General features: G+C 41.3%; 1 protein-coding gene across 3 annotated transcripts; it reads left to right on the top strand.

Moving 5' to 3' along the window:
* The first annotated feature begins 5,452 nt into the window (after positions 1-5,452).
* COPS8 (COP9 signalosome subunit 8) lies at positions 5,453-19,437 on the top strand. 3 transcript variants are annotated; one of them, XM_025404197.1, is made up of 9 exons: positions 5,453-6,756; positions 7,447-7,511; positions 7,844-7,914; positions 9,301-9,349; positions 10,563-10,695; positions 14,736-14,843; positions 16,457-16,519; positions 17,552-17,599; positions 18,400-19,437. In XM_025404197.1, coding segments are annotated over exons 3-9 (483 nt in total). In that variant the 5' UTR covers positions 5,453-6,756; positions 7,447-7,511; positions 7,844-7,912; the 3' UTR covers positions 18,480-19,437. The 3 variants fall into 3 exon arrangements, with proteins under 3 accessions (XP_025259982.1, XP_025259980.1, XP_025259981.1); XM_025404195.1 differs by lacking the exon at positions 7,447-7,511; XM_025404196.1 differs by lacking the exon at positions 7,447-7,511 and having other exon boundaries at positions 16,466-16,519.
* Positions 19,438-20,216: the final 779 nt, after the last annotated feature.

Here is a 20,216-nt window from a genome sequence, read left to right on the forward strand (position 1 = left end):
TTTTTTTTTTTTTTTTTTTTTTTGAGACGGAGTCTCGCTCTGTCGCCTGGGCTGGAGTGCAGTGGCCGGATCTCAGCTCACAGCAAGCTCCGCCTCCTGGGTTCACGCCATTCTCCTGCCTCAGCCTCCGAAGTAGCTGGGACTACAGGCGCCCGCCACCTCGCCCAGCTAGCTTTTTGTATTTTTTAGTAGAGACGGGGTTTCACCGTGTTCGCCAGGATGGTCTCGATCTCCTGACCTCGTGATGCGCCCATCTCGGCCTCCCAAAGTGCTGGGATTACAGGCTTGAGCCACCGCACCCGGCCTTGGTGGATTTCTTATATACAAGATCACATCATCTTTAGTAGATAGAGCTTTACTACTTCCTTTCCAATCTGGACGCTTTTCATTGATTTTTTTTCTCTAATCTCCCTGGCTAGAACCTGTAGTACGTTGTTGACTAAAAATGGTAAAAGCAGACTTTCTTGTCTTCCTCCTGATCATAGAGAAAAGTCATCAGTCTTTGACCATTAAATGTAATGTTAACTGCAGGTTTTACATAAGTGCCTTTTATCCGTTTGAAGACATTCCCTTCTCTTCATTAAGTGTTTTTATTACTAAAAAAAGTTGGACTTTGTTTTATAAATGTATTCTGCATCTATTGAGATGAACGTGTGTTTTGATCCATTATTCTGCTGATATGGCTTATTACACTGATTGATTTTTGGATACCACGGTCATTACTCTGGCACATGGCAGGAGTGGTAGCCTTTGGTCTTCTCAGCTTTTCTACTGTACACAGAATATATGTTTACCCTAGAAAGCAAGCTGGAGTGAAGGCAATTAGGACCCCTGCTTCCGGGCCTGTTATACCTAGTGTATAGTCTCCATCCATGAGTGGGAGCTTGGTGGAGGAAGGGAGCCTCCTGCCTCTTGGCCACACTTATCTGGAATTTGGCCTTAAACTTGGCGTTGGAATGGATGAGAAATGCTTATATCCCTTGCCTTCTTGTGAGACACCTTATCCCTTGTTTGAGAGAAGAAGGGAGAGTGAGCCCCATCTTCTTGACCACATCCACCCACAGTGGAGCTTCTATCAAGCTGAGCTAGGTGTGGGGCAGGAAGGAGCAGGTTGCAGCTCAAATGCCACACACTCTCTCTGTTCTTACCAAGTTGTGATATATTTTATTGAATTGTTTTTTCAATTTTTATATACCTTTAAGATAATTTCCAGAAACTTTTAAGTTTTCTCAGAAATCATTTTCTCCAACGATGGCTGTTTCAGTGGGGAGTGTGTCCGCAGAAGTAGAACTCCCCTTCATGTACTTTTTAAACTCTAGGGGTGGTAACGATGTTACACTATTGCGAGCCCTGGGGTGCTATCCTTTGTAGTTTTCCAATATCTTTGTAAATAGCCATTTTATTAAATTTTCCTCAAATTGCCCAATCTGAGATATGGTTTGGCTCTGTGTCCCCACCCAAATCTCATCTCGAATTGTAATCCCCATGTGTCAAGGGAGGGAGGTGATTGGATCATGAGGGCGGTTGCCCCCTGCTCTTCTCCTATTCTCGTGATAGTGAGTTCTTATGAGATCTGACAGTTTTTTGGTGTTTTTTCTTTTTGTTTTTGTTTTTGTTTTGAGACGGAGTCTCGCTCTGTCGCCCAGGCTGGAGTGCAGTGGCGCGATCGGCTCACTGCAAGCTCCGCCTCCCGGGTTCACGCCATTCTCCTGCCTCAGCCTCCCGAGTAGCTGGGACTACAGGCGCCGCCACCTCGCCCGGCTAATGATTTTTTTGTATTTTTAGTAGAGACGAGGTTTCACCGTGTTAGCCAGGATGGTCTCGATCTCCTGACCTCGTGATCCGCCCGTCTCGGCCTCCCAAAGTGCTGGGATTTTTGTTGTTTTGATGGAGTCTCACTCTGTCGCCCAGGCTGGAGTGCAGTGGCGTGATCTCGGCTCACTGCAACCTCCACCTCCCAGGTTCCAGGGGTTCTCCTGCCTCAGCCTCCTGAGTAGCTGGGACTACAGGTGCCTGCCACCATGCCCGGCTAATTTTTTGTATTTTTAGTAGAGATGGGGTTTCATCGTGTTAGCCAGGATAGTCTCAATCTCCTGACCTCATGATCCGCCCATCTCAGCCTCCCAAAGTGCTGGGATTACAGGCGTGAGCCACCGCACCTGGCCAAGATCTGACGGTTTTATAAGTGTTTGAGAATTCCTCCTTTGCTCTTCTCTCACCTGCCTCCATGTAAGATGTACCTGATTCCCCTTCTGCCATGATTGTAAGTTTCCTGAGGCCTCCTCAGCTGTGCAGAACTGTGAGTCAATCAAACGTCTTTCCTGTATAAATGATCCACTCTTGGGTATTTCTTTATAACGGTGTGAAAACAGATGAATACACTAAGCATTCCATGTTTCTTGCTGCAATCCTGACTGACACAATGGGAGTGTTCTGAGCACAGAGGTGACGAGGGCTCATCCTCTGTTCTCCTCTCCTACGCTTTGTCCCACACTGGCCGACTTATCCACACCCCAGAGCTTCAAGAGCAGGTGCATGGGCCTAAGAGCCCCAGGAGGGGAGATGGGCCACTTGATAAACGCTTGCTGTGGTTTCTTCATGACATGAATCAGACAGATCATGTAGCTGTAGACCCAGCTATGGAAACTGTGATCCCGAAGCAAATGGGCAACCAGTGTGAAACTGGGGGGAGCACACCTGAGGCCCTGTGACATCACTTCTTCAGGGACCTTATTCATAATAAATGACTCTATAGTCCCCAGGAGCAAATGGAGCAGAAAACTTTGAAAGGGTAGAAAATAGGACCAAAAAACATCAAATTTCAGAGTTTTGAGGTAGCCATTGTGCTAGTCCATTTTTGCGTTACTATAAAGAAATACCTGAGACTGGGTAATTTAAGGAGAAAACAGGTCTACTTTGGCTCATGATTCTGTTGGCTGTACAGGAGGCATAGTACTGGCTTTTGCTTCTGGTGAAGCTTCAGTAAATTTCCAATTATGGTGGAAGGTGAAGGGGGAGCAGACATGTCACATAGCAAGTCAGGTAACAAGACAGAGGAGGCGATTTCGTGTTCCTTTAAACAACAAGTGTCATGTGAACTGCCAGAGTGAAAACTCACTCATCACCAAGTGGATGGCACTAAGCCATTCGTGAGAGATCCATCCCCATGATCCAATCACCTCCCACGAGGCCCCCCTCCAACACTGGGGATCACATTTCAACACAAGACTTGGAGGGGACAAACACCCAAACTGTATCAGCCATCCTGGTACAATTTCCAACCTCCTCAATCACTGTGCTTCTCTCAGAGAAGAGTTATGGAAAAAGGGTCCGCCTGCACAAGGGGAAGACCAGGGGCAGTAACAGGTCTGAGACCCCCATCCTCCAGCTTTCGGAGTGCATGCTTCCCTTCAGCATGCTGACCCCATCCCTCATTGCAAGAGCAGAGAGAAATGCAGTCCTTCCCACTACAGCGCCAGCATCTCCAGGAACAGAGGGTCCCTGTGGGTGCCTCTCATTGACTTTCTTGTTTCTTCCCAGTCTCGACCCCTCTTCTGAGTCACACCTCCGGAGATGACAGCCTTTTACGCCACACTGCCCTTTCCTGTACCCTTTCACTTCTCCCATTTACTATCAAAAGTCTGGGGGGAAAGGTGGCGCCAGCACAGTACAGTGACAATTTAAAACTGAATGTCAACCATCACAGCCCTGAAGACGCTTCAGTGCTTCACTGCCACTTGGAGTTCCCGGTGTCCAGAGCAGGGTCTCACCTTAGACCCCAACTGCTCCCAGAGACTCCTCGCTGCCCCGCAAGGACTCTCTTCGTACCCTTTCTGGCACCCAGGCTCCAACTCCCAAATTCCCGTACTGCTCTTCTGAAGAACAGCTTGGTCCTTTAAGTGACACCCCATCTCCACCTCTAACCTGTGATATGTATCAAAAGCCTCACCGGGATTTTCTATTCAGCGAAGAGCCACCTTTGTAGGTTTCCACCTCTTATAGGCCCAAAGCACCTGCCAAAGCTTTCACATGATAGTTTTCCCTTTAAATGATCAAATTGCCAAGCAGCGTTTCTCCTGAGTATTTCTTTGCCCCAAAAGGGTTAGAGATCAGTATTACAAGCTTCAAAATCCTGCTGTTCATAGTTCTGTCAAATGATCTGACAATCATACTACCCTCAGTCCTTCCTTCCTTGCAGCCATGGATGAAACTCTGTTGCTTTATTCCTCCAAGATCTCTCTAGTTCTGCTAACTGCTTATGTGCCCTTCTATTTAATGTTGGCAGTTCCATGAGGAACACTATAGTGTTTTTTTTTTTTTTCTTTACATTCCATTCAGGGAATTACTAAACAATCATTTCCACACAGAGATGTTGTGGATTACACAAAAATAATCAAAGATGGCTGTTTCTGTCTTGAAATGCTTAATAATTTTATCTGTAAACTTGTGGTTTGTAAGTGAGGTCCATTAAGACAATGGAGCATGAGCCAGGGAAACAGGCCTCTACATGTGGCCACTGATATTCCACACAGCATTCACAATGCACCACGCACACTGAATTCCCTGTGGACCCCTGATGTTGCAAGGCCAGCAAGACTCAAAGTGAGCACAAGGTACTCGTGCTGTATCTACAACTGAGTGAGCTGGGTGCTGAGCCCTGAAAGGCCACACTTTTTCCCTTAGAGCCTAAACTTGTTTCGAAGGCAGAAAGAAGGCAATGATGTCTTAACAAACATGAAGGAACCATATTGTGTTAGTCAGGGTTCTCTAGAGGGACAGAACTAATAGGATCTATATCTATATCTATCTATCCATCTATCAAGAGAAAGAGAGGAGTTTATTAAGTATTAACTCACATGATCACGAGGTCCCACAATAGGCTGTCTTCAAGCTGAGGAGCAAGGAGAGCCAGTCCGAGTCCCAAGCTGAAGAACTTGGAGTCCAGTGTTCCAGGGCAGGAAGCACCCAGCACGGGAGAAAGATGTAGGCTCTGGGAGGTTGGGAGGGTAGGCCAGTCACTCTTTTCGCATTTTTCTGCCTGCTTTATATTTCTAGCTGCGCTGGTATCTGATTAGATGGTGACCATCTAGATTAACAGTGGATCTGCCTTTCCCAGCCCACTGACTCAAATGTTGATCTCCTTTGGCAACACCCTCACGGACACACCCAAGATCAATACTTTGCATCCTTCAATCCAATCAAGTTGACGCTCAGTATTAACCATCACACATATCGTATCTTTTCTTATTCGTGCACTTCTTTATATTAAACACCGGATTATGCCGAAAGGCCAGTCCATAGTCCTTTTGCCTTTCAGTCCTTCCTTACTCATGAGTGAGTCACAGGTCGAGAGTGGAGGTGGAATTCGTGCATATAAAGTGCGATGAAAACAGGTAAGTTCACTTTGTGCAGCGTGGTTCTGGTAAAAACAAAATACATACGCATGTATAAGCTATGAAGTACAAATTGTATCATTTCTGTGATTCCACATATGAGTTCAGTGCACTTATATTAATATTTAAAACTGGCATTGCACAACGTAAAGATGAATGGTAAACTTCATGCTAACAATTTAAATCTAAATTTTTCTTGGAATGATATTAAATAACCCATAAAAACACTATGAAAAGAGAGAAACTGAGAGGAAAGAGAAAGTTTTATATTTTATGACCTTAAAGTCACTTTCCTTCTGTTTTTTGAACAAGGAAGCTCTGCACTTTTCTCTGAGCCCCACAAATTATGCAGCCAGCCTTGCAGCAGGGACCAATCAAAGCCTCTTTCCTGGGGGTCTAGTGAGGGATGTAAAAAACAAGTATGTTAATAAATAATATGCAATATATAATGTTCGCTAACAATCAGTGCTGTGCGAAACTAAAACTAAAGAGGCCAGGATGGCTACAGCAAGCCGGGGGAGAGCTGAGAATTAGATGTAAATTCTGAGCGATAGGAAGGGCCCTGGATTTCAGGGCGTTGTGCATAAGAGTAACCAGATCTGCTCTACGTTTCAGGCAAGAAAAAAAAATTCCCTCTGGCTGCGGTTCGGAGAATAGCGCGGAAGGAGGCAGGGGTCCCGGCTGGAGAAGCGTGGCTCCGGAGTGGGGGGGGGGTGTGCGGGGCGAGCCCGGGCGGAGGACGCTACCCAACAAGCAGGTCTGGGGAGACTCAAACCTTACATTCCGAGTTTTTAAGCTTGTCTCCTCAAAGCGGGGAACTCACGAACGTTTCGTGAGCGCCTACGGTATGCAGGGCACGGAGCGGAGCCCTAGGGTCACCGACTTGACCAGGACAGCCGAGCAGCTGCAGGATCCGTTGTGTTCCCTAGCAATTTTAATATTTAAAAATGCGTTACTGTTGCTGTTGTTTTCTATATATTGGATGTCTTCGTGAAGAACCCTCAAAAGTGCAACGAACTCCTCCCTGCCAGGGGGCGGCCGTGCGCTCTGAGCACAGCTTCCAGCCGAGCCGGCCAGGTCCTCCAGGGCACCGAGAGAGCCGGCCAGAACGGCGGCGCCCTATCCCAGCCGCGGCAATGTCTGACGGCGCCCCGGAACTGACGGTCTGGTGCGCAGGGGCGCTCGGCGGCAACGGCGGCTTTAAACGTCATCGCGGGCGCGACGCCCGAGGGACGGTCTGGGGTTTGGCTGTCCGGAAGGTGCGGCGGCGAGACCGGCCGGGAAGATGCCAGTGGCGGTGATGGCGGAAAGTGCCTTCAGTTTCAAAAAGTTGCTGGATCAGTGCGAGAACCAGGAGCTCGAGGTAGCCCTTTGCGTTCCCTGGGAGAAACTGCGGAGTAGTCTTAGGCCCCGGGGCGGCACCAGTTTCCAGGGTAACGGGGTCTGAGGCTCGCGGGCTTTGGGAGCTCGCGGGGCGGGCGCGGGAGGTGGACGTGTGGAGCCCTGACCGTCGCGGCCTGCTGCGACCGGGCCCGGTCTCCCCTAAGTCACCGGGACCTTTTTGTTATATGTCTTCAGCTTGTGATCCCGAAAACCCTGTGCATCTTTGCTCCAGCACCTACCGATAAGCCCGTATTAATTAGACATCTTTCATTCCTAGTATCGGGTTGGGAGAGAGTAGTAATGTGGATTTTATTAAAGATCTTGGTATATACACACACACCAACACACACACCCCAAAGCACACACACACACCAAGAAAGATGTGACCATTGTAACCTTTTCTTAACTCACAGAGCCTTTCTCGTAATGTTGTCAAGTAAGCTTGCCACTTTGTCTTCAGTAAGACAAATGAAAGTTATGCAGCTGTTAAAGTTAACGTTTTTCTTAGACACTTAAAAAGCGTTTATATCATTAGTTTTAAAATTAACTAAAGGAAACAACATCCAGAAGAAGCAGCTCACTAATAGACAATAGATACTTCCCAATTGAGTTAAAATTGAAAGAATTGTCTTTGCAACGCAGCTGTGGTGATTTTCTGTCTCTTATTCAGGACGCTTGATGTAATGGGCAGAATCAGAATGCTTCAGGAATCTGTCGAAATTGTTTCTTATACTAGTAAGATCATTTAAATGGGAATTTGAGAACTGGGAAAGGGGATCCTCTTACATATTCTTGAATGTATAGAGAAACTGAGGCCCAAAGGGAGATAAATGAAAGCTGATGACGAATATAAACTTAATACTTAGGATTTTCGTGTTTAATACTTCTCTAAGCTGTTTCTAAATCTATACTAGGACTATAAGATTATTTATAATCTTAGACTAAAAAGGCTTTTTAATTAGCATTTATAAAATATTATTTCAAAAATGAAAGTTAAAGAGTAAATGAGGTTTTTTAAATTTTGTGTTTTGTTTTTTTTTGTTTTGTTTTCATTTTTGGCCTTCTAGGCCCCTGGAGGAATTGCTACACCCCCAGTGTATGGTCAGCTTCTAGCTTTATATTTGCTCCATAATGACATGTAAGTACGTTTAACCTAAAGCCAAGAGCAGCAGGTTTCTCAAAAGTTACATGGAAATATTTCTGCCCTGAAGTAGCACCACCAAACATAGGCACAACGAGCTACCTCTTTTATTATAATAACTATTATATCTATTTCCTATTGAATCATAGCTTAATGAATTATGATTAGGTCGTCATTGTCTTATATATACTTTCTAGAAAACATTTCAATTTATTATGAGAAACTATGTCAGTAAATTCATTTAATCTTTGTCTTTTTAAAATACTTTTATGATCTTTATTTACTTCATACTAATAAAACAAAAGAAGTGGAAAGAGAAGATTGCAGCCAAGAGATTCATTGCAAACATGTATGAGTTTTGAAAGTTTTTTTAAATTTTTAATTATTCCTATTTCACATTCACATGGAAAAGTCAGAAAGCATAACTATGCTAGGCCAGGCATGGTGGCACACGCCTATAATCCCAGCACTCTGGGAGACCGAGGCAAGTGGATGGCTTGAGTCCAGGAGTTTGAGACCAGCCTGGGGATTATAGTGAAACCCTATCTGCTCTAAAAATACAAAAAATTAGCTGGATGTGGTTGCGCATGCCTCTAATCCCAGCTACCCAGGAGGCTGAGGTGGGGAGAATTACCAGAGCCCAGAAAGTCGAGGCTGCAGTGAGCCGATATTGCGCCACTGCACTGCAGCCTGGGCAACCAGAGTGAGACCCTGTCTCAAAAAGAAAGCATAACTGTGCAAAAAAAAAAAAAATCTCCTGTAGTTCTCCTGTAGACTCACTGATTATTCCTGATAAAATTTTATTTTAAATTATTCCAAAACCTTTCTTTTATATCTTTTTAAAAACTAAATTGAAATTTTTATTACACATGTACTTTTTTTTTTTTTAATTTTTTGTAAAACTATCATTATATGTTTGTCATAGTTCAAGCCTCCAAACCCATACAAACTCCTGCCTCAGAAGCTCTACCCACTGGTAGGAGGGACTGTGACAGGGAGAGAAGTGTTATGTACCAAGCTTATTGTCAGGGAATGCTGGAGCCTTCATAGTACATAAGTTTGTTTACTTTTGTATCCAAATAAATCATTTGGGCTGTTCTATATGTCCTCGTGTTTGTTGCCTTAATTTGGGATATGGATTATTATTTTTTTAAAAGTTCACTAGAAATGGCAAAATATTACTTTGGTAAAAATATTTCATGTCCTTTTTATCTGGAAAACTACTATTGTTTCCCCAAAACAAATTCATATAACACTAAATTTTACTTTGTGTTATGTAAAGTATACTTCTGAATGTTTGCCTTGGGACCTGATCGTTCTTAACATTTACGGAGATGATTATGTTTTTAATTGATTATTCTTCTTTGTGGTGGCATAAATTAGGAATAATGCAAGATATCTTTGGAAAAGAATACCACCTGCTATAAAATCTGTAAGTATCCTCTGAACCTGCCTTACTGCTTTAATGTAATGACATTCCCTTAAATGGCAACCTTTTATAAGTTTCTGTTTTCTGTCTGACATCCTAGAAATAGTCATCAAACTAGTATTAAGGATTCAAAATAAATCTTCAGAGTCCTCTAGTCAGAAATTTGAATTTTGCTGGGATGATGTAGAATTTGTGCCCACTTCCTACTGATTAGATTTCTTGAGACAATTCTATGTGCAGCTTCCCTAGTTAAACAGCTGAGCCAGTTTAGATGAAGGAAGGTCCTGGAGGTGGCGGAAGCAGCCGAGGTGATTTTCAACCGGTTTATGTTGCTTCCTGTAATGGTACTTATTTTGAAACTGCCATTGTTTACAAGAATATTCTAAGAATGATTCACAGCAGTAAGATTATTTTTGCTAATTAGGATTTTAAATTTCTTATTTTGGATGGGAGATTAGAAGAAATAGCCTGTGAAAAGGTTCTTCCAAAGTGGAATGAAGTAAAATTTTAATGTCAGATGATTCCATATGTCTAACATGAGTGTAAAGTGAAATTTTTAACATTCTCAGGATATTACCAAGAATTCATCTCAACTTTTGTTCATTGTCGATATTCATCAAGAGATCAGATTAGTATTTTTACTTTTTTTTTTTTTCCCCCTCACACATCCTGTTAAGTAAGATTGGAATATTCCTCAACTTCTTTGGCTAAATAAAGAACAACTATAAATTATGCACATAAGTTTCAATGATATTAGTGGAAGCTCTATCCTTAGAGAGGCTACAATGTGTGACATCTTAAATTGACAGTCTCTGTTGTTAACCATTTTGCTATTACTTTTGACCTAAATATATATACATAATATATCTATGAAATTCAAAGACAGCATCTTTAAAAACAACGCTTAAGCTAATTAGTCTCCAGGCTTAATTCTGAAATGGTTTTGGACTACTTTCTCATGCCTTAATTTGCTGTTGTAATTAAAAATGTGTATTAGGCCTACAGATAAATTTTACCTTACTGCTCATAGTGTTTAAAAACCCTTTTGACAGTGATTGGGCTGAAAAAGTAATTGCATCTTTTAAAATAAATGTTGAATTAGGTTTTAATGATGTAACTAACAAGTTTTTATATCATTTCTGGTATTTTGTTTTAAGATACAATCATTGGTACATTTACAGAGTGAATACCTCTAAGGCAATAATATTTATTGCAGGCAAATTCTGAACTTGGGGGAATTTGGTCAGTAGGACAAAGAATCTGGCAGAGAGATTTCCCTGGGATCTATACAACCATCAACGCTCACCAGTGGTCTGAGACGGTCCAGCCAATTATGGAAGCACTTAGAGGTAGTGTTTCTTTGTGATTAAAAATGAAATTAGATGAGACTTGGTCCCTAAGTGCTGCAGTGTTGAAGTAATAAATCAGTGGTGTGTGTTTAAGTAGATATTTTTGATAGGTGAAAAGAGCAGTTTTCAAAATTTTTCAGATTTGCCCTAATCATGCTTCTTCATTTTTTGTTGCTTGAGATTACATTGGCTCCTGTGCCTTTGTTGTTTCTTAATTCTAGATAGAAATTGCTCGTCAGTTTTAAGTTTTGTTTTGTTTTTTGTTTTTTGGGGTTTTTTTGCTATTAAAATGAGATCTTGTAATATTCTAACAAGTTTAAGGTATGGGTTGTAGAGATGTGAAAATAGAGACTGCTCTTGGAATTTTGTCAGCCTCAGCCTTTGAGGTGTTGTCTTAAGCTTCTGGATTTTGTAACTAATCAGTTTAATACATAGATGCTCAAATGCATTTTTAATTGCTTTGAAAGATTACAAGCCTGGTGTGACAGAGCACTGATCCCACAATAAAATCTCATTCCCTGCCTCTCTACGTTCTCCCACCCTTAACATTTGCCTCCAGTCGTCCTGGTTCACTCTTTATAAAATTGTATAATCTTGTTTTATGTTGTTGTGTACTCTTATTTCTTACTGTTACTCTTACTTCCACAGTTAATATCCACCTTCACTGTATGCCCTCCTGCTGTGGAGGATGTCAGGGAGCAGGAATTTTTTAATAACTGTTCATCATTCTGCTAAGGGATATCAGCTTTACAGGGCAGCAGACAGCAAAGATTGTTTCTGAGATGCACATAATTCCCTTGGCATGGTAAAATTCTTAGCAGCATAAAACAGAACAATGTCAGTGACAAAACAGGAGGCAGTTCTTTAAATGTGAATGAAATGAGCAGAATCCTAAGGCAGGCAGATAGATGGGAAGGGAGGAGTGTGGAAGAAGATTGCACAGGTATAGCAGGGGCAGTTTCAGAAAGTAGCACCGGAAACCTCTTCATATAAGGCCTGAGGAATTGGTGTTACAGTGGACTTTCATAGTATCCTTGTGATTCAGCCTTGTGATTGTGGTGGTGCAGTCGCAGGCCATGTGCCTTTTCCCAGTGTTACACAGCGGGTTCATTGGCAGGACTGGGCTTGGGGCTCTTTACTCATTCAGCAAGCATTCCGTTGTGCACCGTGGGATCTGTAGTTTTATTCCTTCCCAGAGCCTCCTTTCACTGAATTCCATGAGATTGAGAATTCCTGGAAAGAAGTTCAGTAGACCCAGGAAAGGCTATACAGCATACCGTGTGGGAGTTTGAACTCTGGATCCATGCTTCTGGAGTTTAAATTCTGATTCTTTCACTTACTGGGGTGACTCCTCAGTGTCTCATTTTCCTCATTTGTGAAAATATACCTTATTCTAAAGTACTACAATATTCCTGAACATATCCTGAGACTTTTACAAATCTCCAGATTCATGAATGGTACTGTGGTTTCCTTTGTAAAATGCAGCCAGGTCAGGATAGTCTCTTAACAGATTGGTCTTACTGATGAATTTAACATTTTGCTTCTTAACATATTAGAAACTTATTTTCTAGCTAAGATCTCTTTCCATTCTATTCTAAATTAGGCACAGTCCTATTAAAAACCTGAAAATGACTTAACTGAAGAGAAGCTAGCGAAAAGTATTTTTGCAGGAAACAGGGGCTGAGGAAGTACCCAGGAACTAGGGAGACAGTAGCCATTCTCATCTGAGGCCTGAAAGGGCAAGGCAGCGGGCCAGTGTTTCTGGGGCAGCCCCACAGGATGGATACAGAAGGTCAGCTGGAGCAAGGCAGGGAAGGGACATGGGAAGTAAATTCCCTGACCTTCTTTCCCAGCCTGTGACCTGATAGACCCCCATTTGCCAAAGCAGGAGAGCTCAGGTGCCACAGGCATTGGTGGCCAACCTCCCTGGCTTACAGCATGGCTGGGAAAGACAGAAGAGGATTCGAAAGGATGGGAGTGACTAGCTCCTCTTGCCTTCTGTCTCCAGCACAGGCAGAGATGGATGAGCGGCACTTGAGTATTTGTTGAACAACTGAATTTGCGTTCTGTTAGCATTTCTGTTTTCACCAAAAATGTGTTCCATCGACAACTGCCACAGATATTAGGTGCTGGCTCAATTTATTCCACCTTCCAGCATGTCATTCTGGAGCCTGAGGTTACAGATTTCACAACTTGGGGATCACAGAGTGACTAGTTGGAATGTAGATGTGATTCGTGCCAAGTGGATATTGCAGCTTCTGAGACTAAGAACACTTAGCCTTTATTTTTGCTTCGTCAACTCACTTCTGCCTCCCATTGCATGTTTTTCTTTCCTTTTCCAGTTATATCTTTTTACTTTTCTCTCCCTTTTGTTTATCTCCTCCATTCTTATTGTATTCCTGTTTTATTCCCCACTCTGAAAATATGATCAGAATATTTGAACTGAAGTAAATGTTTTTGAAATATGGTTGGCTTACCAATTGAATATAGTTTTATGGTGTATACTTTTGTTTCTCTAAAAAATATATATTTCTTTTCCATTGTTGGCTCAGTTCTTATCCATTGAATATCTGCAGCCTTAATAGAAAACGTTTCTTGGTGTTGTAAAGTCTGTTAGGTTACAGGCTGGTTAAAGGAAGGAAGGAACCTACAATAAGAAGTGTAAAGCCACAGAAGGAAGAGCGGACAGACAGTGGCTGAGTGAAAGCTGGAGAGGATGTCGGGCTCAGTATGAAGGGAAGGCACGGGAGTGTCAGCAGTTTTTAAGGAATCTGAGAAAACAAAGCCTGAGTGTTGGAGTTGTGCCCCATTTTGGTCCTTGTGATACTGTCAACAAGCATGTATTTGGCATAGATTTCACTGGAGATGCTAGATGTTTGGGGGACTATAAAGATAATAGCCCTTCCTGTTGAGAAGTTTGGAATAGAATTGAAAAGAAGCAGGTAGGTGGAACAGTGTCTGCCACGTAGGTGGAAAGTTGCTTGTTAAAGTAGAAGTGTAAACGATACTGCTGAGTTTAGAGAAGGGCAGAGATCGTAATGAATTATAAACAGACTTAGGAATGGTAGAGAGCAGACAGGAGGGCATTTCAGGCCATGGAACAGCGTAAACCAAAAGCCCCAGTGGGAGAAGGTGTAAGACTTGTCTGAGAGCCAGTGCACTAGTTTGACACAAAGGGCATCTGAGGGAATTGGTGTAGTTTGACAATGTCCCAGGAATGGAGAGAAGATTTTAAATACGTTAGGGTGTTTGTTTTACATACGTCCACTGGCCTATTAAATATGGAAAGTAAGACCCAGAATATTTCCTAAGCATGTGGACAGCCAGGTGGAGGAGCTCTTGCGTTACCACAAAGCACTGCACAGGAAGAAAGGCCAGCTGGTTCCACAGTGCTCAACTCTGCATCACTCCGGAATTGATTTGTGTGGGTATGTGAGCCTGGGGACAATCCTAAATGCCATTTCAGGGAAGTTTTTGTTGCTGGTGTTGTTTGGCAGTCTCAGACTCATTCTTTCAGGGTGGCAATTTAGGAGTTTGAACCTTAATTCAGTCAAGAGTTTGATGCAGACTTGAAGAGTGCCCCAGTTACAGGATCTGTTCCGTGACTCCCAGGTGTGGTCCTGTATTGGAGACGTTTTTGAAAAGGACAGCTGATTACACAAATCAGTTTTCTGCTGCTTTGATTCCAGCATTTGTGAATGAAATAAGATAAGTACATTTATACCCCCATTGCGTAAACGAACTGTATTTTCTTAGGGTTAGAGCCTTGTGTTTAGTAACCCTTTTCCATCTTTGTAATTTTCATTATCTGAGATTTTTTATCCGAGAAGTGTAAGAAATGTATTTTTTTTATTCAGCAATATTTGAACCCCCTTTACATACTGGACGTATATATTTGTATCTATAAGCACAGAAATCTTTGGGTTCATCTGGTCTTGCTTATGAAAACTGGACAAGGACAGTGGTGTGATTTAGCGATGTGTTTTGAAAATACCTGCTCCCCTGGTTCACTCTTTGCCAACCCTGCACTCCCACAATAGATGCAACAAGGAGACGCGCCTTCGCCCTGGTCTCTCAAGCGTATACTTCAATCATCGCTGATGATTTTGCAGCCTTTGTTGGACTTCCTGTAGAAGAGGCTGTGAAAGGTATTTTTGGCTTACTTTTTACTTTATAAGGAGAATGGAAAATGGAAGTGTGAATTGTAGGTTCACAGTCTCCTCTGAAACGCTTGGAACAGAATATGCTTTTGGAGTCCAGGCAGTGTTTTTTGAGAGGTGATATGAAACAGGTGTTGTGGAACACGCAGCAGGCACCCTGCAGTCAAGCATATTAATAGTTCTGTGGCAAGCAAATGCGTGAATATCCACACAATTGGTTACAAAAATATGTCTTAATTGGCCTCTTTACTCATATCTGGAAATCCTTATTTCGCCCTTATTTGGTAAAGGCGGCATCATCCCCACATCCCTTTTCAGCCCATTTTCCCTGCCATTTCGGACCCATACCCTAGGCGCGCGCTTGCTCCCCACTCACACCTACCTGCCGGTCTCTCCAAATGTAACTTCGCATTTTCATTTCTCAGCTGATGCCCAGACTAATCCTTCCTCTTGCTCGTTGCTATAGAATATTGTATACACCTGGCCGGGTGCAGTGGCTCACACCTGTAATCCCAGCACTTTGAGAGACCAAGGCAGGTGGATCATGAGTTCGAGACCAGCCTGGCCAACATGGTGAAAACCCATCTCTACTAAAAATACAAAAAATTAGCTGGGCATAGTGGCAGGCACCTGTAATCCTAGCTGCTTGGGAGGCTGAGGCAGGAGAATCATTTGAACCTGGGATGCGGAGGTTGCAGTGAGCCGAGACTGTGCCACTGCACTCCAGCCTGGGCAACAGAGTGAGACTCCGTCTCAAAAAAAAAAAAAAGAATATTGTATACACCTTGTTGCATTGTTTTACCATGATTGACATTTTTGATTCTCCAGCTACAATATGAGCTCCATCAAGCACCACATCCTAAATTTCCAGGGCCTAGCATAGTTCTAGATACATGAAGAGGTTAATGAAAGTTCTTATACTAAGTTATCAAATACTTTTATTTATTCTTTTGGCTCTTACAATGGATCCGTCATTTATTTTCTATATATAACATACTTCAGAGCTCATACTCTCAGCTGACCACCTGGATGTGAATCCTGGTACCACCCATCCCTGATGCTAGTGCCTATGTGACTTAGGACAAATCACTTGAATTCCCTCAACTTCATTTTCCATACCTGTCAAATGATGGCCCTATATCCCACTTCATAGAGTTGTGGTGGTTACATAAAATGATCCCTATAAAAGCACGTAGTCTGATACCTACAGGTAAACCTTCTGTATATGGAAGCTGTTTTTCTTATTGCCATTTTTGTTATTACTGATATGATGATCACAAAAGGCACCATATGAGTTTTCCTTATGTTTGTTTCAAATAATACTGATTAGGTTAATACTGTAATGTATTCTTGACAGAAAACTAACCATCTTTTAATGATTATAGCAGCCTAATAGAAAAATGAGGCTTTGATACCTGTTTCAGAAATATTTCAATAATAAGTTTCCATGCTTTTTGTGATACATCTTTCTAGTAAAAATGCATACGATGGGTTATACTAAACACATCAGGTCTTCTGTACAACTAATGTCATGGACAAGTTTTGGATTTTGTGGGGTGTTTTATTCTTTCTGCATCTTTATGTATAATATACTTTTTTAGGTATATTAGAACAAGGATGGCAAGCTGATTCCACCACAAGAATGGTTCTGCCCAGAAAGCCAGGTAGGTGGAGCTTTCACCCATTTATGCAGCATTGAACTCTTCTAAGACTGCTTCGGGTTTTCAGGCTTTGATTTTTGATAATTGCATATAAAATTCTGCTATACTAACATAATGGAAATAACTCATTTTAAATAAAGCGTCGACAGGGTAGAAAGAATCTTTTAAAGATTGTGATTTATTTTCTAACGTCAGTTATTTCTAATGATGGAAATAACACATTTTAAATAAAGCATAGTAGACAGGGTAGAAAGGATCAGCTCGTTTAAACTCTTAAAAATGTATTTCCTGTATATAAATGATTTTATATAGGTGTTTCATGGTCCTTCTTACACCATAGTTTTTACTAAATATTAATCTCCATCCTTTTATGGAGCCATTTGTAACTGAGCTTATCCTTCATATCCAAACTGTTGTCTGTATTTAAAAAAACCTTAAATATTCAATTGCCCCCTTTTCTGCTTGCTCTCAAGTCATATGGGCACTTTTCCTGTGGCTTCCACTTTCTCAGAGTTAACTTCTCTAGCCCTCCTTTTAAGGCCTTAATTTCTGTGACCTGCCCTTGTTGTCATTATCTGAATTACCAGCCCCTCAGTCTTGCTGTTGGAAGTGAGCCACACTCTCCTTCCTGCCTGATAGTTTCTCTTCCTTCTGCTGACCAGGAGTGTCCTTTTCTGCCAGATCTTTAGAGCCAGGCTTAATGCCCACTTCCATAAACCCGCCTGCATCCACGTCAACCCAAATTTCCTTCCACCTACTCGGAATGCCTACGTTTAGACATTGTTGAACATACAGTAAAGGATTCTCAATGTGCCCTTTGAGTTACAAAGAGTGGGAAGACATGATCCCAGTCAAGTGAGATAGTGGGGAAGAGTAATATAATGAAGAGTTATGATAGAGGATGGTTATTATCCCTGTTTGAGAAATAAATGGCCATAAATGCATGTTGTGCTGAAAATCACATGTTCTATGAAAGGTCTTTACAATGACTTTTGTAAATTGAGCTGTACATTTTTTTTTTTTTTTTTAATTTAGTTGCAGGGGCCCTGGATGTTTCCTTTAACAAGTTTATTCCCTTATCAGGTATGTATTTTCATATGCACATTTTTAAAATGTCTCATTGTTCCTAATTTCTTTTTTGTAATATATATATGTATATGTGTGTGTGAGTGTGTGTATCTATTTCTTACCTTGTAAACAGAGGTTAAATTTCATAAATGTGTAATAATACATCTGGTTACAAGAGTGAAACTGGGCTCCCCTAGAGCTTGCCTTGAAGCGGTGGCCTCCTCTGGGCCAGCTGCAGAGCCTTCTTATTCTCATGTTGGGGAGGCCCGCCAGAGCTGTTCACCAGCACTGTTATTCAGAAGGCATCCTGAGGCTGACGTGTAGTAACTTAAATGTTGGAATGTAAATTCCTTGAGGTTCTTTGTGGGATTTTTTGTTTGTTTGTTTGTTTGTTTGGTTCATTGACAATTTAATATTCTTCAGTGAAGCCTGGGGCATGGTAGGCATGCTAATTATTTCTTGAATTTAATGTTGCATGGGTAGGGATGTTTCAAGAAGAGCTGTGATCTTTTAAACGAGATGTTGCTTGATAAAAGTGTCTTTAACCTTTACATAGAATACTTCAATAACAACAACATCAGACATGCCTTTACTACCAGTTAGGTAAAACCATACTCATAAAAGTTGGGACTTCTTGACTTGCTTTTCAAAAATGTCCAAGGCTCTATGATGTAAGATTTTGTCTAAAACCAGGACAAATCTAAGAAAGTTAACTTATTGTTAAAAATTGAAGGCATTGGGGGAGATAGGTGTTGGGGCCAAAGCTTTGTTACAGTGGTATCTAACTTGAAGTGTGTTTATTCTTTAACATACAGAGCCTGCTCCAGTTCCCCCAATACCCAATGAACAGCAGTTAGCCAGACTGACGGATTATGTGGCTTTCCTTGAAAACTGATTTGTCACTCTGAGTTCAAGATTCATCTTCAGAATCCTGTATACTGACAGATATCGAAATGTAAAGTTTGTATTTTCAGTTTATTGGATGGCTTAAGCACCTCAGCATTCCTTACTGAGTATGTGATAAAATACATATAGAATATAAAATATACTGTATACATTTTGTCCTTAAACATTATGCTGAATAGTTGTTGAAACAGTTCTCATTTTGTAAGACTTAATAATCTGGATGGAACCCGTCAGTATTACAGTTAGTTTGTTTTCTGGTGACTCATAAAATAAGGTTTCCTGTTTCATGTAGAATAGTGTTTGTCAACTGTCTTTTGTCTGCCCCAGCACATGCCACACTCTTACCTGCACCATTGGTTGATAATTGTCATGACTCATTTGGACTTGAAGCAAGACTGTCCCCAGGCACAGTATCGGAATCCCTGGGGATTATGATTCACGCTCTTTGGAGAATATGCTCTCTTTTCACCCCCACCTCCTGAGAGCCACTAATGTAAAATACAGAAACATAGCTGAGGAACAAATAGACCATTTCCATACTAAACCAGTTTGTTGACTTTAGATTTTTTCCAATAGTGTGAGTATATCCATTGCTGGCAGTGGAGGGCTTGCCATGAAAATGCAACTTATTTAAGACATTCATGAGACGTATTAACTTGCGCTGTCTCCTTTTAGAAGGGAAAACTTAAGTGTGGAATGCATTGTATGGGCAAAGAAGCTATGAAGGTACATGATACACTTTGTACAACTATCCTGCAGCCCATTGGTTGCTTATATTTATCCCTTGGCTCAAGTTTTGCCCTTTGGAGAAATACTGAGCAAGTCTTTCATTCTGTGCGTGACAGCCCTCTGAATATTTGAAGTTGTTTGTTGGAACTTCAGGTTATAACAGCCCTTAGTTCATTTATTCTGCATTTGTTCAATAAATATTTAACTGAATTCTTCAACTATTTCATCTAAGATAGTTTCTGGAAATTTCACTCTCTCGATCTTTCTGTGGACACAGTCTATTTTGTCATTGTCTCAATATGAATCTCTTAAATAGAAATGAGCTGTATGGTGAATCTGTGTGGTGATAATTACATAATTTATTTATTTTAAATGCATTTTAGTGGCTGTTTCAGTTTTTCTTAACATATATGGGAATACTTTTTGAATTGCAATTTTATTTAACCCGGATAGGTAAGTCATATTACAATTCCTTGTTTTACAATTGAGGAAATGGAAATTTAAGAAGTCAGAGGATCAGTAGAGTGGTCAAGAGAATGACAGTGCCAGTTTTTTTAACTTCTAGGTATTAAGTACAAACTGTATCCCTGGTTATTTTTTAAAAGTAGATTAGAGTCAATCCAAATGTTCATTAATAGGGAATTGTTTGAATAAACAACAGTGTAGACTACGCAAGTGTAAAAGGAGTGAAGATCTCTCTACTAAACTGGAATGATCTTCAGAGAGAGAACATAGAAAGCACATGTAGTTTATCTGGTTATCTTGAGGGTAACAAAAGGAGAATGATTGCAATTATATATATGTACATATTTCCTTATATTTCAAAATGAAGCAATTGGGGGATATCTACAAAATGAATAAAATAGTTCCCGAGAGAGGAAGGGGAGGACAGTGAACTACTACATGGAGAAAAAAATAATCTCGAATAACTCAAACACAGTAGTTCAATTTTACATTGTCAATAGGATATACACTAAGGACAAAAAAAATCTTAGAT

Source organism: Theropithecus gelada, chromosome 12, assembly GCF_003255815.1.
Source record: "Theropithecus gelada isolate Dixy chromosome 12, Tgel_1.0, whole genome shotgun sequence".
Classification (NCBI taxonomy): domain Eukaryota; kingdom Metazoa; phylum Chordata; class Mammalia; order Primates; family Cercopithecidae; genus Theropithecus; species Theropithecus gelada.